Source organism: Oncorhynchus nerka, linkage group LG28, assembly GCF_034236695.1.
Source record: "Oncorhynchus nerka isolate Pitt River linkage group LG28, Oner_Uvic_2.0, whole genome shotgun sequence".
NCBI lineage: Eukaryota > Metazoa > Chordata > Actinopteri > Salmoniformes > Salmonidae > Oncorhynchus > Oncorhynchus nerka.
In genome coordinates, this window is record NC_088423.1 from 34666130 (window position 1) to 34683972 (window position 17843).

The 17843-nt window shown below is 41.6% G+C and overlaps 1 protein-coding gene and 1 pseudogene across 1 annotated transcript; one reads left to right on the forward strand and one right to left on the reverse strand.

The window, feature by feature from the left end:
• Positions 1-3826: 3826 nt before the first annotated feature.
• LOC115113164 (tetraspanin-14-like) lies at positions 3827-16470 on the reverse strand. The gene is made up of 9 exons (XM_029640472.2): positions 16384-16470; positions 15493-15581; positions 13149-13199; positions 12445-12591; positions 9737-9907; positions 9217-9342; positions 8987-9037; positions 6187-6300; positions 3827-6089 (listed from the first exon to the last, which is right to left on the reverse strand). Exons 2-9 carry the CDS (start codon positions 15571-15573, stop codon positions 6024-6026), a joined length of 807 nt encoding a protein of 268 aa, XP_029496332.1. The 5' UTR covers positions 15574-15581; positions 16384-16470; the 3' UTR covers positions 3827-6023.
• Positions 16471-17372: 902 nt separating this feature from the next.
• LOC115113860 (probable E3 ubiquitin-protein ligase HECTD2) overlaps positions 17373-17843 on the forward strand; it is a 45920-nt pseudogene continuing 45449 nt past the window's right edge.

Here is a 17843-nt window from a genome sequence, read left to right on the forward strand (position 1 = left end):
CAAAAGTGAACACTGGAACAATATTCCTAACATCCGAATGTGGGGAATGATGAGAGATGGTCTATGGAAAACGAATGTATATTTTGTGATGTCATTAAAAATTATAATGAAAATATTGTAACTTGAACAGTATACACATTGTATATATCAGGTTTTCATCCTTTACGTTGTGTAGGAAATATCAAAGTTAATGAGAGTATTTTTGTTAAGAGAGGAATGTGATTTTAGTTTTCTAGCGAGATCATAGTTTTGATGATACTTTGCCCCAGTAAGTAGCCAGGCCCGAGGGAGCTCAGAGTGTGTCAGCATGACGGAAACGCCCCCTTTTTACCAGAGTGTATAAAGGATGAGTTGAGACTCAAGCTGCAGCTTAGGTCTCCATTGTTTACAACCCTGAAAATCAACACGAGGTGAAGACGATAAAGTAGCCTTTCTAACAATCAATGTTACGGCTGAGTATCTGTTCTAAGTACCGTATCTAAGAAAGCGAATTTAAGTAGGACCATCCTGTTACTCTCTTCAAACCATTGTTGACTGCACTGCCCTCATCACCCCACTGGGGATCATTTAGAGGACCACTCTTCCAGAATGAGTGAAAGCAAACACCACCCTGTTAGTTCTGCATCAGACTACAGGACAAGGCATTGAAGCCACTGCCAACTAAGAAGAAGGACATTGTGACTTCTTGTGGTCAATCAGAGCTTTACACTTAAGAGCTCGGGAGAAGGCCCAACTGAACCCTTTTCACAAAGGCCTTGGTCCAACAGAGATAAATGACGAAGGAAGACATTTAAACACGTAAATACATTAATTATTTCTTACACCAAATGGTCAGCGGTTCTTGGGCTAAGTATTAGAATTACTGTGAGCATAGTTACAAGTGTTGTCACTCTTTCTTTCTCCCGTTTCCCCTCTCTACTCCTCCCTCTTTTGATAAACAAGCAGTCATGTTGCTGTTAGTCCGCTAGGGACCTGTTTCCATCGTATTAAGTTGCTATTCAATAACCTATACTGAGTGTGTGTATCCTGTGTTATTATATAGTTAGTCAGTAAATAAATCATTAAATACATTTTTTGTGGTACGGAATGATCAGTAAAGCTGGGGTTTGTCCAGATGCGAGGAGTATGCAAAGTTCAGAATTATGAGAATGATATGAAGTAATAATAGTAATAAATTACTGTTATCAATACATATCTTATATATCATCTAGAGTTTAATTTTGGAGATGGTAACTTGTTAAACAACTTCTTCCGTGGTGCCCCAAATCCTAATGAGTTCATTGTTATCATGATTAATTTAATTGAGTAACAATTAAACCTAGTTAGTTGATTCGATACATAAGTCATCAGAATAACGCTTAGTTCAAGTCACGAGAACTGTATATACAAAAGCATGTGGACACCCCTTCGAATTAGTGGATTTGGCTATTTCAGCCACACCCGTTGCTGACAGGTGTATAAAATCAAGCACATAGCCATGCAATCTCCAAAGAATGGCCTTACTGAAGACTCAGAGACTTTCAACATGGCACCGTCATAGGATGCCACCTCTCCAACAAGTCATTTCGTCAAATGTATGCCCTGCTAGAGTTGCTCCGGTCAACTGTAAGTGCTGTTATTGTGAAGTGGAAATGTCTACGAAGTGGTAGGTCGCAGAAGCTCACAAAACAAGACCGCCAAGTGCTGATGTGTGTAAAAATCATCTGTCCTTGGTTGCAACACTCACTCCCGAGATCCAAACTGCCTCTGGAAGCAACGTCAGCACAGAATTGTTAGTCGGGAGCTTCATGAAATGTCTTTCCATGGCCGAGAAGCCGCACAAAAGCCTAAGATCACCATGCGTAATGCAAAGTGTCGGTTGGAGTAGTGTAAAATTTGCCGCCGTTGGACTCTGCAGCAGTAGAAATGTGTTCTCAGGAGTGATGAATTACGCTTCACCACCTGTCAGTCCGATGGATGAGTCCGGATTTGGCGAAGGCCAGGAGAACGCTACCTGCCACAATGCATTGTGCTGACTGTAAAGTTTGGTGGAGGATGAATAATATTCTGGGGCTGTTTTTCATTGTTTGGGCTAGGCCCCTTTGTTCCAGTGAAGGGAATTCTCAATGCTACAGCAGACAATGACATTCTAGAAATTATTTCCAAATTTGTGGCAACAGTTTGGGGAAGGCCCATTCCTTTTTCAGCATGACAATATCCCAGTGTACAAAACAAGGTCCATACAGAAATGTTTTGTCGAGATCAGTATGGAATAACGTGACTGGCCTGGATAGAGCCCTGACCTCAACCCCATCGAACACCGTTGGGAAGAATTGGAAAGCTGAATGCGAGCCAGGCCTAATTTCCCAACATTGGTGCCCAACCTCAGTAATGCTCAGTGGCTGAATGGAAGTAAGTCCCCAGTGCAATGTTTCAACATCTAGTGGAAAGCCTTCCCAGAAGAGTGGAGGCTGTTATAGCAGAAAAGGGGGGAACAACTCCATATTAATGCACATGATTTTGGAATGAGATGTTCGACGTGTCCACATACTTTTGGTCATGTAGTCTACCTTATCATACATCTTGGAGGATGTATAGTATTGTCTTTCTCTGAGATCAGGTTGCTTGCTGCTCATAACAACAAATGAGAATTATAGGGAGAGTTTATGTTTGTGGATAGATGAACTAAGGACAAAGGTTAAGATAATTTATGTAAAAGGTTAGGAAATCTAAATCAACAAGGCTAGGAGAATTTACGTAGCAGGTTAGGTGAAATCGGTTAGCTAAAACGCTAGTTGTCCCCGACGCGACTTGAACACACAACCTTTGGATTGCTAGACAGTGGCGGATTACTCCCACCCATCCTCCCTGACCAAACTCTATACTTTTGTTTTTCTGGGGGGGACTCAGTCGGGGTGTCAACTTACTGTTGAAAGTTAGAATAGTGGAATACACAAGGTGCAGTTTTACTGTTATGTCGGTCACTGACAGTCACTCAATTAGCCCATGTCAGCTACATTTTTTAAATTGGTAAGTTAGTCTTGTGGCCAGATATCTAAATGTATAATAATCATAGTTGAATTACCAACCGGGGGGCCCCCATTGATCATCAGAAATCATATTAAAAACTGCAAACATTTGTCTCCACCCGATGTGTGGAATTGCAGGAAAATTGCAGGAAAATTCCCGTAAAACTGCACATTTTTCCCACTGCCCCATGGCAAAATGTTCGCAATTGCAGCAAACTTTCTTTAAAAACTGCTGAACGTTCTCCACATCCCATGGAATGTGTAGAATTGCAGGAAATTTACTTTAAAAAATGTTCTACAATGTCATGAGGGGCCGCTAAAATGTTTTGCTCACAAGGTTGCACCCTTGTGAGCTGTTGTGGTTTTACAATTTTTGTGGCCCCAACCCCCATAAACGTTGCACATCCCTGGTCTAAAGTAACTAGACCTTAGTATGTATCATGTCTTGGAGGTGCTCAGGAATATATCAAGTTTGCTTCTTATGGCTCTGTGGCCAGGCTGAAAAAATACAATGCTGTCAAAGTTGCAAGACTGTCTCAATGTGACAATAGACCTATTCCTAGTTATTTTAAAACAGTCAGCCATGAAGGCTGTTCAGGGTTTATATTAACTTCCCATAATTAACACAAGAGGGCTCTAAAAGACGGCTAAATCAGTACTGTTTAGAGTGTCAAATCCTTCGACCAAGGAGGCACAAAAGCATGTAGTAGCCTTTGCACTTTTCAGAATATCCAACGACCACCTTGTAAGTGTATGCCTGGGGAAGGTAATTTGACTAAATGATATTGTCATCTGTGATGATTAATAACACTGGGAAGTTTAACAAAATGGACAAACATACTTTATTGTTTATAAAAACCTATCCAGAATTAATTAAATTCACATTTACAAAATGTCATTACGTAAAACAGAACATCCCTTTTGTTAAAAACACTCATATGATTACATGGAAACAATCAGTAACACACAAAACACAAAGAAAATTGTCAAACTACATGACAAGACATTCACCAGCAGATCTGCAGTTGAAGGCCTGAATGACCGTCAACTCCATTGCTTTCATTTGAGTATTTTTATCTTGTAACTTATATAGCGCAACTCTAGCATTCATGCGATATAAAACCCCATAAAAATATATCCTCAATCAACATTCCATAACCCGCCATAGATGCCTCTGTAAAGCTCCCCTTTCTAGTACGAGGACAGCAGAGTATCTTTGGACAGGATGGCAGTTAAGCAAGCTCAATGTATGGAGGGACTGGCAGTTAACTAGCATGAGGCAAATACCTCTGCCAAATATGCATTCAGAACGCTTTGAATAATGTTAGGCCAGTGGTCACTTGGATGATTGCTGGGTGCCTTGAGGTATATAGTCTGGACTGAGGAGAGACGCTGGTGGGTTGGGCATCAAGTACAGTTGTAATTATATATATCCATAAAGTTCAATCGGGCAGCCGCATCAACACAACAGCAAAATAATTAAACTCCGCTACTCTGAGGCCTAACTACTAACTAATACTTCACTTACAGGTCATCTAACACTGATCAAAATAAAACATGTCAACCATCTACATACGCATTGCATCCACAATTCACTTTCCCTTAAGGAAAGTAGTATGTATCTCAATGATACAAACTCAACTTCTGCTCAGAAGCATTTGATGCACGTTGTGGACTGACAAGTTGGTATGACAAGTTATGAGACATGACTTATAGAAAAGACATGGCTTGACTGACAAGTCAGAGGTTCAGCAGTGCACATGTGGGTTTGAACAGCTGCAGACTGATTCAAATGGTTAAGAGCTAGCAGAATTTTCCCAATGTTTAGCTGAGAGCTAAGGGACAATGGTGGTTTCAGTTCAAAGCCTGTCCTAACCTCGTCCCCAGGGTCAAATTGCTGTTGCATAGAGCCTAGTAACACTGAGCAACAAAGTGGGATTTGAAAGGGGTGTGGATAAAATCGAGGTGGGAGACAGCGAGCCTGATACAGCGGTATTAGATGAGACTGAAATATGGCAAAAATAGCAAATCAATATAAATGTTCTATCACATAGCCATATTTTTGAGCTCAATTGATTTCGGAGTTTGGGATTTAAAGTTTATATCTGAAAAAATATTTCTCGAAGTGTACTTTCAGATTTTCTGAACTCACTTGTTTAAATCACCTGTGCTGCTCGAGCTTTAAAGTGCTCAATGTAGGGGGAGGTTCTAAGGGTTATGCTAGATGGTGATAGATTAGCCAATTAAAACAAATGGTTGTTTCGTCCGCTCCTGCCATAGACGTCCAGTCGAGTCAAGTTCTGAGGCGCTGTGAAACCAGACGGTTCGACAGAGAGAGAGAGCCGGCTTGTGGACGATAATAGCCATCACACAATGCGGTGCTGAGATTGTGTTGATTCAGAAAGAGCTCTAGGGCAAAGTCTCATATTGGAGCAATTACATCTTCACTGATGTGGTAGACAACTCTTACTGCTCACACAGTCTGATATTCTACAATTCTAGTCATGAAAAGCTGCAGGCCAGAGAGCACACCGTTTAAACAATTGCCACGACTTCCATTGTTGTTTTTTGATCATTGTTGAGGTATGATGAATTCACCCAGGATTCTACCTGGGTGTATTGGTTAAGACACTGTTCCCGGGAAAGATGTTCAGAGTGTCTTAGGAAAACAATACAAGAATGTACCAAAAACATATTTAAAGGGAAACCCAGAGGCTATTCTTAAGTGGTTCGTTGAAGTCTGACTGCAATCCTGTGAGAGAAGGCACATACGAGTCTAGTTGAATAAGGCAGCTTCATGTCCACTGTGCAGGCTCTGCAGAGGTATTCGCCTCCAGAGACTGGCAGAACAGTCCAAAGATAATGAGCCATAGGTATGGATGAAGTATTTTTGTCCTCTTCTCTCATCTCTTGCCGGGCCTCAGAAAGAGAGATCAGAGAAAGGGTGGAATGGATGGTGGACAGTTTCTCTCAGTACAGTACCCCATAGGACTATGCATTCCACCACACCCCTCACTAGTAGTTAAACTTGACCTTCTCAATGTCGACAATCAGTGTCCGAGCCAAGAAGATGCCCATCATCTGAAAAGGCGGAAGAATTCACAGCATTAGCCAACAATAGATATGAATCCCATCAGCATATAAGCATGTACTCTCATTTCAATATAGATATATTTACCTGAAGCAGAGATATAATGATGAATACTCCAGCTACTATGTAGAGATTCCGTGGAAGCCATTCCTCTAAGGCTGGGATGCAGCCCTTGATGTAAATATAGTTGATCCAGTCCCCCTGCAACAGGAAATGAGAGCTATATGGAATGCTCTCCCATACCTTTGTATATACCGGCTTACTCAAATCACCTTACACTAAGTACAAGTCTTGGTGCACTTAATGTATCTTGTAGGGATAGATCAAACTGATTGTTTTTTCAAATACCGAAGAAGATTTGACACCAAGTGTTTGTTGCCAAGAAGTTTCCCGATTTTTTTAAAGTCAAAAGGATGCATTTTGCTATTGTGTAGCTATTATCTATGACAGCCTATGGCAATATCTCAGTGAAATGAATATTGACAATGACAAGGGGCAGAGGAAAAGTCAAAATGAGCAAATAGATAGTTCTTCTGCAATTAATGGGCGGCAGTAACAGAAAGGTCGCTGGTTTGAATACCCTAGCCAACATGGCAAAACATATATTTGTGCCCTGGAGCAAGGCACTTAACCCTAATTTGCCCCAGGGGTGCCATACTACTATGGCTGACCCTGTAAAACATATTTCACTGCACCTATCCGGTGTATGTGACAAACAAAAAAAATATGAAGAATTGATGAGTCATCTATGATGAATAGTGAAACTCAGCTCCTCCATTTCAACATAAAAACTCCCATTTATCTAGAAGCATCTGCTCTGTCTAAGACATTTTTCCTGATAAACAAAGAAGACAAATCAGTTTGCCTCATAACTTTGAATAACAATGAAGATGAATAGTTCCTTCTGAGCCAGGGGACCAGAACCGATGTAAAACAGGGTGGATTTGCAGAAAAACACATTTAAGCCTCAGGTTTTAGAGCGACCACTGGAACACTAGGCCAAAACATAGATAAAGAATCATTTATTTTCAGCCTGCCGTTCTTCGTAGTGACAAGAGATTAACAGGGACAGGAGGGAGCCTACCTTCCGTTCAGCAGTGATAACACGAAATTTGTGTGTTTCTCCCATTTGGGTAATGGGAAGAAAAGGCACTGTCGATACAGCTTAAATGACCTGACACTAAAGCCTGTATTATCTACCCTTAAGAAGAAATGGAAGTTTACTTTCTGCACTGAAATTTTATCTATTACTTTACAATGTTTACCTTTCACAAAAATAGTCCCACTACAGCTAGTAGAGGTGGATTGCTGCAAACAATAGACTTGGATGCATATATAGGCCATATAAAAATACAGTTAAAACATGCAGTAGGCTATCATAAATACAAATAGCGATTCCTACAGATTGTGTGTGGTTATCAAAAGTCGCTTTGAATAAAAGTGTCTGCTAAATAGCACATATTATTATATGTATACATACAGTTGAAGTCGGAAGTTTACATACACTTTGGTTGGAGTCATTAAAACTCGTTTAACCACTCCAAAAAATTAACAAACAATAGTTTTGGCAAGTCGGCTAGGACATCTACTTTGTGCATGACAAGTAATTTTTCCAACAATTGTCAACAGACAGATTATTTCACTATCACAATTCCAGGGGTTCAAGAAGTTTACATATACACTAAGTTAACTGTGCCTTTAAACAGCTTGGAAAATTCCAGAAAACAATGTCATGGCTTTAGAAGCTTCTGAGAGGCTAATTGACATCAATTGAGTCAATTGGAGGTGTGTGTACCTGTGGATGTATTTTAAGGCCTACCTTCAACTTACAAACTCACTGTGCAAATCAATCCCAGAACAGCAGCAAAGGACCTTGTGAAGATGCTGGAGGAAACAGGTACAAAAGTATCTATATCCAAAGTAAACCGAGTGCTATTTCGACATAACCTGAAAGGTCGCTCAGTAAGGAAGGAGCCATTACTCCAAAACCACCATAAAAAAGCCAGACTATGGTTTGCAACTGCACATAGGGACAAAGACTGTAGTTTTTGGAGAAATGTCCTCTGGTCTGATGAAACAAAAATAGAACTGTTTGGCCAAAATGACCATCATTATGTTTGGAGGAAAAAGGGGAGGCTTGCAAGCTGAAGGACACCATCCCAACCGTGAAGCACAGGGGTGGCAGCATCATGTTGTGGGTGCATTGTTGCAGGAGGGACTGGTGCACTTCACAAAATAGATGGCATCATGAGGGAGGAAAATTATGCAGATATATTGAAGCAACATCTCAAGACATCAGTCAGGAAGTTGAAGCTTGGTCGCAAATGGGTCTTCAAAATGGCCATTGAACCCAAGCATACTTCCAAAGTTGTAGCAAAATGCCTTAAGGACAACAAAGTCAAGGTATTGGAGTGGCAATCGCAAAGCCCTGACCTCAATCCCATAGAAAGTTTGTGGGCAGAACTGAAAAGGCATGTGCGAGCAAGGAGGACTACAAACCTGATTCAGTTACACCAGCTCTGTCAGGAGGAATGGGCCAAAATTCACCCAACTTAGTGTGGGAAGCTTGTGGAAGGCTACCTGAAATGTTTGACTTAAGTTTAAATTGTTTAAGGTAATACTACCAAATACTAATTTAGTGTATGTAAACTTCTCACCCACTGGGAATGTGATGAAAGAAATAAAAGCTGAAATAAATCTCTACTGTTGTTCTGACATTTCACATTCTTAAAATAAAGTGGTGATCCTAACTGACCTAAGACAGGGATTTTTTTCTAGGATTAAATGTCAGGAATTGTGAAAAACTGAGTTTAAATGTATTTGGCTAAGGTATGTAAACTTCCAACTTCAACTGTATATGTGATGTGTGCACTGGATAGGGTCATACCTTTAGATGTTTACGGACATCATAGCCACACTGGGTGTTTAAAACAGAGTCCTACAGAGAGAGAGAAAGAAACATCTCAAATTAGTCCGGTCAGTGTCAAGGACTAACAAGAGGCATACCTAAAAATGAGCATGCCAGTGGCAGTTATAACAACTAGTACAGAGTAACTTATTCAGAGATGGATTGTGAAGGAGCAACGACATGGAGATAAGGGCAAGCGGATTACTCACTGCAGGGTCACTAAGGCAGCAGGAGAAGGGCACTCCGCACCGCTCTCTGCTGGGGTTGTTGTTGGTGCAGTTGAAGTAGACGTTCAGGTTCCAGTCATCAGGCTCCTTGGCTCCGCAGCAGTGGTTCTAGGACAGACAAGAGGGAAGTTTGAGTCAGATGGTTGTAATGAACCCGAACACACACCAACTCCTGAGGTGTTTCCATACATCTGCCAGTGTAGGACTGAGCACACATTACACAGCCACTTAAGAGGACAGCGGTTCAAGTCTCATCAGGTCCCTAGAGACCAACGGGCCATCGTAGCAAGGCTTGTGAAAGCAAGCACACAATTATACACCAACACTAGGATGTATGAACCATCTCAGGAAGGGGTTAGGAGGAAAGGAAGGAAACAATGTGACAGAACCGATGTGAGGGACTGCAGGTTATTAAGTAACTTCGTGTCTCACATTCTTCCTGCCTCTATATCCCATTACCCACCCCCCACAGCAACACTCTGCATAGCTCTCTGCCTCTCACCAGCTTTTGCAGGGAGTCAATCAGGTTTTGCAGGTCGATGTCCTCTCTGTAGGCCTTGACGTTGGCCAGGAAGAAGTCGTTGATCCACTCTCTGACGTTGTCCTGGAAGACGAACGCCAGCACGGCCGCAGTCAGTTCCAGGAAGAAGATTAACCCGATCACCCCTGAGAACTAGAAGAGAAAAACAAGTTAACTATATGTGGTGGGAGACTGATAAGAGAAGCATCAGTAGTGCTCTGCATGGGTAGAAAAAAAAACAGCTTAAAAATAAAACTATTGCATGCCCTAATCAATGAAGGATGTGGTGAATGAAAAAAACTGGCTCTCATGAGGACCGCCACAGGAAAGGAAGAACCAGAATTACCTCTGCTGCAGAGGACAAGTTCATTAGAGCTAACTGCACCTCAGATTGCAGCCCAAATAAATGCGTCAGAGTTCACCTCAACTATTCAGAAGAGACTGCGTAAAATCAGGCCTTCATAATGGAATTGCTGCAAAGGAACCCCTACTAAAGGACACAGATAAGAAGAAGAGACTTGCTTGGGCCAAGAAACACAATCAATGGACATTAGAATGGTGGAAATCTATCCTTCGGTCTGATGAGTCCAAATTTGAGATTTTTGGTTCCAACCGGCGTGTCTTTGTGAGACGCAGAGTAGTTGAACAGGCGATCTCTGCATGTGTGGTTCCCACCGTGAAGCATGGTGGGTGTGATGGTGCTTTGCTGGTGACACTGTCTGTGATTATTTTGAATTCAAGGCACACTTAACCAGCATGGCTACCACAGCATTCTGCAGAGAAACGCCATCCCATCTAGTTTGCGCTTAGTCAGACTCCCATTTATTTTTCAACAGAACAATGTCCCAACACACCTCCAGGCAATGAAAGGGCTATTTGACAAAGGAGAGTTATTTATTACTGCATTAGATGACCTGGCCTCCACAATCACCCAACCTCAACCCAATTGAGATGGTTTGGGATGAGTTGGACAGCAGAGTGAAGGAAAAGCAGCCAACAAGTGCTCACTCAGCATATCCTTCAAGACTGTTGGAAAAGCATTCTTCATGAAGCTGGTTGAGAGAATGCCAAGAGTGTGCAAAGCTGTCATCAAGGCAAAGGGTGGCTACTTTGAAAAATCTAAAATATGCTTTGCGTGGGAAATACACATGCGGATCTCATCACGGTAGATGGAACCAAAAATCTCAAATTTGGACTCCAGACAAAATTTCCATCAGTCTAATGTCCACTGCTTGTGTTTCTTGGCCCAAGCAAGACTCTTCTTATTATTGGTGTCCTTTAGGAGTGGTTTCCTTGCAGCAATTCGACCATGAAGGCTTGATTCACATAATCTCCTCAGATGATGTTGAGATGTGTGTGTTAGTTGAACTCTGAAGCATTTATTTGGGTTGCAATTTCTGAGGCTGGTAACTAATGAACTTATCCTCTGCAGCAGAGGTAATTCTGGGTCTTCCTTTAGTCAGTTTCATCATAGCGCTTGGTGGTTTTTGTGACTGCACTTGAAGAAACTTTCAACGTTCTTGAAATGTTCCGTACTGACTGACCTTCATGTCTTACAAAGTAATGGACTGTCGTTTCTCTTTGCTTCTTTGAGCTGTTCTTGCTAATATATATGGTCTTTTACCAAATAGGGCTATCTTCTGTATACCCCCCTACCTTGTCACAATGCAACTGATTGGCTCAAACGCATTGAGGAATGAAATTCCACACAGTAACTTAAGGCACACCTGTTAATTAATGCTTTCCAGGTGCCTGCCTCATGAGAGAATGCCAAGAGTGCAAAGCTGTCATTGAGGCAAAAGGGTGGCTATTTGAAGAATCTCAAATAACATATTTAGATTTGTTTAACACTTTTTTGGTTACTACATGATTCCGTGTGTAATTTCATAGTTAATGTCTTCACTATTATTCTACAATGTAGAAAATAGTAAAATAAAATAAAAACCCTTGAATGAGCAGGTGTCCAAACTTTTGACTGATACAATATATATATATATATATATAAAAAATGTTTTTCTGAAACGAACAGCTGACTGAAGAGTCAGTTTGAGCCAGTTTCTGTGGTAACATGGACTCTTAACATGAAACTTTGTTGCTTCTTGCTGAAACAAGCAAGGCGTTGCCTAGGTAATGCCCCCCTCCCTGCACCAGCAGCACAGAAAAATAGAATGAATAAATAGTGCTTGGAACTTCTAACCCTGGCAATTTGACAGGTAATTTCATGAACTCAAACATTGTTGCCTGGTATATTCATGCAATAACTTCCATGGTAAAGTAGAATGTATGATGTTAACTTGTATAGCTCATACAATGGAATACATTTTTTGCAAAGTCACTTGAGTTGAAATCAACAAACCACAACACATATTGATGGGTATACTTCCTGCCTTGCTACTATGGGTAAACTCGCAATGGCCACCAGTCCACCCCATATACCATCACGCTTGAATGGGTATGCCCCTTCTATTCATGATATTTCTACAACAGCACATGCAGTCAAGAGGAGAATGATTACTTTTTTCTACTCAAACGGTTATTACAGTTACCTCAGTCATTTGGCTGACTATCACAGCCCCACTTGTAAGAGCAGCTAAAATGTGTACCAGTATTCTATCGGTATGCTATGAGACGCCCAAGAGAGAGATCGAGCAAGAGAAATAGAAAGAGTATTGTGGTGGTGCAGTACTCACAAACTTGAGGAGGCATATGTTCTCCCTGAGTGCTCCTACACATCCTGCAAAGCCCAGGATGAAGGTGATCGCTCCCACCAGCAGCACCAGCCACACGGGGTCAAAGCCATGCAGCCGTGTCACCTGTGTCAGGTCCAACAGTACTCCCTACAGGAGTGAGAACAGTTGAGTTAACAGTTGAGCTAACAGATCCCCAGGGAATTGGCACATGGCGACACAGGAATTACATAAAATACTGTATGACCTTTCAGACATTGATGAGAAGCTGATAACATTTCAAGCAAAGAATCAACACGCAAGTAGACAGTCATTCCGAGAATAATGAATGCCACATTATAAAGAATTAAATTATTTAATATATTGAATAAATTACATGGCATATCTGATTAAAAGCTGGCGTGTTATCCTGTAACAATATCTCCAATATGCATTTGAATAACCTCTAATGTAGCGGTTCAACCCTACAGAACAGACAATTAAAATGTGTTATCAGCTTCAAGCTGTGTGTAACAATAGGGGAAATTAACTGTGAATTTGATGGTTGTGAATGTTTTAAAAGATGTGATGCCAGTGATGACAAGTGACAAGTCTGTGGGCTGAAGGTCTGGCACAAACACAATTACACAAATAGTCAATTAATAGAGATAAGCTGCCTGTACGGTGGTGAAACATTTACAGGACAATGGGAAAAGCTGCTCCCTCACCTTCTCACTCCAGGCCCAGAACCCAATGGCGATGAATGCTGCTCCAGCCAGCTGAGGAAGGAAGCAGACCGACTTTTTTCAGATGTGTTTACATTTTTGACTTGGTGTGTTCAGTTGTTTACTTTTATTTTTAACATTTTCACATAGGCATTGGGGAAAAAACTCTGCCACTAAATAATATTAAAGCATAACTAGGTATAAAAGAGGGAGCCTGCTAATAACGAAAACACTGACAATGTCTTTAATTTAAAAAGGGCACCAAAATTCAAGAAATTGCAACAACAAAAAAAAATCAGGAAGAGATGGGTCATAAGTGGTTATTGCGCATCTTTAAACTCAGAATACAGCTGCCCTATCAAGAGATTAATAACGAGCTTAGCCAAAATCCAAAACAGAAGCGTTTCTACATTTCCGGTTGACACAAACAAAGAGAGGAAGCTCTAGCAAATATCTTAGTGAGTCTCCTGTTCACTAGCTAAAACAGGAAGTAGGGGCTCTGAAGGTTATTTCTCAACTCTGGATGTTGGAAGGACATTAGAGATGTAGGCTAAAGCAACGAAAGAAAAGCTCACACCCTTCTTTAATTTAGAAAAAAAAAAAAAAGGCTGTTACCAGTGGAGGATGTTAGAGGGAATGGCTATTGAGAATGTGCTCTGTGTGGAAAGATTGTGGCAGGGGGCACCAGGTCAGCCAGCAGGGGCTGCCATCTGCCCTCAGAGGTGAAAAAATGGGCTTCCCAGACATTCTTGCCTTAAAGGAACACCATATTACTCCCCCCAGGATTTTGCTGGAATTATGGATATTTGCAGGCAAAAATGTGCAGTGATTGGTTGAAATTGAGCCCAATTTTGTACCACGGTGATGGGTCAGTTGTATGCAATAATATTGTGATGATTTGACTGACAGAAATAGTGCAGTGATTGGTCAAATCTGCAAGCACTCGCATAACATGCAGGAAATTGTTGATTTTGCTAAATATGTTGTGATTACAGAATCCTGGAGGGACTGCTATATGCTCCATCTCATGCCGGGCGTAAACTACACGACTTTCAAAATCCTAACATCGCTGAGTCTCACATTAAACAAACGTCTTTCTTGTATTTTTTTGTTGTTTTCTTGCCAAAGTAGTGGTGCGCACACTAAACGATGTGGCGCAGACTGGGGGATCACACACTACAAGATTCTTCACTTGGTCGTGAGGACTCTCCATACCACGCTGTCTCCTGTAAACAACGAGTGATTAGATTGTAAACGTAGCTGGAACAAGCGGTGGCTAAAAGCAGCCACAAACACATTCAATCAGAAATGTACACTTGCCATACAGAGTTGAATCACCTAGCCTACACATTTTGAATTGAGTAAAATTGCTTGTGAACTTCAGAGCTGTAGTGGTTTGACACTGGCTTAGGTTAAAGACAAGTACAAACACATACTAGTAGTAATCGCTCTGGCTCGACAGTGTACACATTCTGGGTGTTGCGATACATCATCATCTCACTGGCTTTTTGTCTGGCAAGCTCTCATTGCTGATCAGCGTTCTCAAAACATGCCGTTGCACATCTCACTACAAGAGCACTGCAGATTTGTGCTGATAAAATGTGTTTGAAAATATGGGAACACCTGGGATGACCCAAAGACGGGATCGATAGCCCTCAGATTGAGTCGGTGACAGCCACGCACCCCGCGTAGGCAACAACATGGTGATTTTGTCTCCAATCTCAAAAAGATGTAGTGTACACCTGGCTTTAAAGTTGCAGTATTCTTGAATATCTGATTTACTGCTCATGGCTGACTCTAGCAAACTAAACTCCAAGGTGAAGGAAGTTTATGATTTACTTCACCAACAGAGTGGAGCAGAGACCAGGCTTTTTGGAATCTAGCTCAGAAAATATCAATTCACTCACGGGCAATACTTTAAAAAATGTTTTATCATGAAATGCCTACCTTGTACCTATGTTTGTCCTCTGTAGTTGCGGGCCTTGTTTGCGGAAATCCATACTTTTTCAATAAATGTTAATAAAATACAACCACTGACGTTTTGCTCATGTCTGTTTCTCAAAGATGGCAATTTAGCATGAATGTGAAAGTGTCAATTGATTATCCGATGCTGTAAGCCTAGTGCTAGATTCCACAAAGTCTGGTCTCTGCTCCACTCTCTTGGTAAAGTTCATCAGAAACTTCCTTCACCATCGAGTGGAGTTTAGTCTGCCAGGCAAACTCAGGCCAACTATACAGCATATGCATAACTACATTCATAGCATAGCACCAAATGAGACAACAGGGTGCCACAGCATGTCTGCATTACTCATTGTTTACAGGGTTACCTACTGCTTTTGCTACTTACCCAAAATATGATGTTGTAGCTGAACATGAGGTACTTGTAACAGAAGCTGACTTCTGCATTTTCATAACGATAGTAGTGCATATTTTCCCCTGTGTTGAGAGACAGAAGCGAGACAATGACAGTTAGCACACAGATGGAACAAGATGTTAAAGGTTGACCTACTAGCTAGATAATTATCTAACGTTATTTGTTTATCCAGCTACATGTTCATGTTCATCACTTAGCTAGCAACATAGTTCGCTTAGTAGCTAACGTTAGCTAGCTCATCACTGAATCAAAGACTGAAATAGTAGCTACAACTGTTGTTGGCCAGAAAAATCCAGATAGCTAACTAACGGCAGTTTGGCCAGTTAACAGTTCGCTAGCTAACCATCATTCGATTTGCTGTACACTGTCAGAACACCAACAGCTAGATAACAATAGTTGCTAACAGAGTTAACGCTACTGTAGCTAGCTAACGTTAGACAGCTTTCTAACGGATTCGTTACCTGGCTAACTAACGTTAGTTGGTCAACACAATTAATGTATACGGTGGCTAGATAGTATCTAGTGATAACCAGCTAGCTATGATACAGATGGAAACACAGCTAATGTCACTATGGCTAGTACTTAGTTGCTATCCGGAAAATAAATATATGCTTGTAAACAGAAGCCATAGTTAGCGAAAATAGCTAACGTTAGTCAAAGATTAGGACTCAATGTTAGCTTCGTTGCTAGCTAGCGTAGCGATTAAGACAGTGTTCGTTTAACTAGCTAGCTATCTTGCTCAAAAACAAAACATTCGTCAAACTTCACATTTTCAATATAGATAAAGTAGCTACGTTAAAAACAAGTTTTTATATTTATTTTATTCGTTGCGACCTATCAACTTTCCAATTATCAACAACTCACCGCGGCTTTGTTTAGCGCTGCACTGCCTGTTGGCAAAAAAATATATCTTGATTGAGTTTCGAAAACTCTTTGGAGACTTTTTTACTCCACTTCCTGTAAGGGCAGCAGGCCACGCCCCAATTTTCTCCCTATGTTTTTGTTTTCGTGTTATGAAAAGGTTACGCGTTAGAACTTTCATTGATATTTGATTGGGTAATAATATAACGTTATTTGTTTATCCAGGTACATGTTCGTAATGCTATCACGTAGCTAGCAACATGGCTATGCAAACTCAACAAATCAACTTTATGGAAATCCAAAAAACACTCAAAGATGGACACATCACTAATTAATATGGTCAATAAATGACACTGATACATGAAATAGTTTATTTGTCATTTTCACAGTTAAGCAGATGTTATAGTTACTAGCGCCTAACAATGCTGTAAAATGTCAAACAAGTAGAAAAATCTTTATTTTTTATTTTTTTAAATAACACTGAAATCAAGATATTGTAATGACCTGACTAGATCATAAAGGAACAATTGTCCAGACAGAGGTTTGAGTTTACTAATTGATGGTTTATTAAACCAACTTTACACAGGCTACTGTTTGGCCTAGCCCATGCCAAATAAATGAAAGATAACCCACAAGCCAATCATGACCTCTTGTGAAGCCCAGACGTAAGAGAGAGAACAAAGGCTAAACCTGTTCTTAACTTCCAATGCTCCAACCCCCCTCCACGCCACTCCGCCAACCGCCAGGATGCCCAGCATCAGAACATTCCAGGCATTCCCGTGATTGGCAGATAGCAGGTTGATTGGCATGTCGGACCCTGCGAACACTGGGTACTGGTAAGTACAACACAACCACCTACTAGCCTAACACATAACACACAGCTGTCTGTGCGGGTCGCTACACAGCCCCCCCACCACAAAGTCCCTCGTCCCTGAGGGAACAAACAAAGTCTCTGAAGCGACCCAGAGGTCTCATTTACCTGCGTGGCCGTGATGGTCGCAGAGTGCCCCTCTGGGAACCTTGGGATGAAGGCAGGGATATGGGGGACAAGGAAGCGGGAACGGGTAATACAGTCTGTGGCTCTGGGGAACCACACGGTGACACAGGTGGGGAGACAGGGGGAGTGGGCTGTCTGGAGCTTTGTCTGCGGCACCTGGGGTTGGGTGCCTGGACAATGTCATTGCCAGAGAGTGGAATTGTGGGGGTTCCTGGGGTTTGGGGAGAAGAGGCCCCTCTGTATGGGGTTAACCTGTCCCGGTGCAGTGTCACCTTTCTCCCCCTGGGAGGAAGCTGCACCCGGTAAACAACCTCCCCTAACCTCTCCAGGACACTGCAGGGTCCCACCCAGTGACTGTCCAACTTGGGGCATCTGCCTTTTTGTCTCAGGGGGCTGTAGACCCAGACCAGCTCCCCAGCCACAAAGTGCCTTCCCCGGGTGTGCACGTCATAGTTCCTCTTCCCCC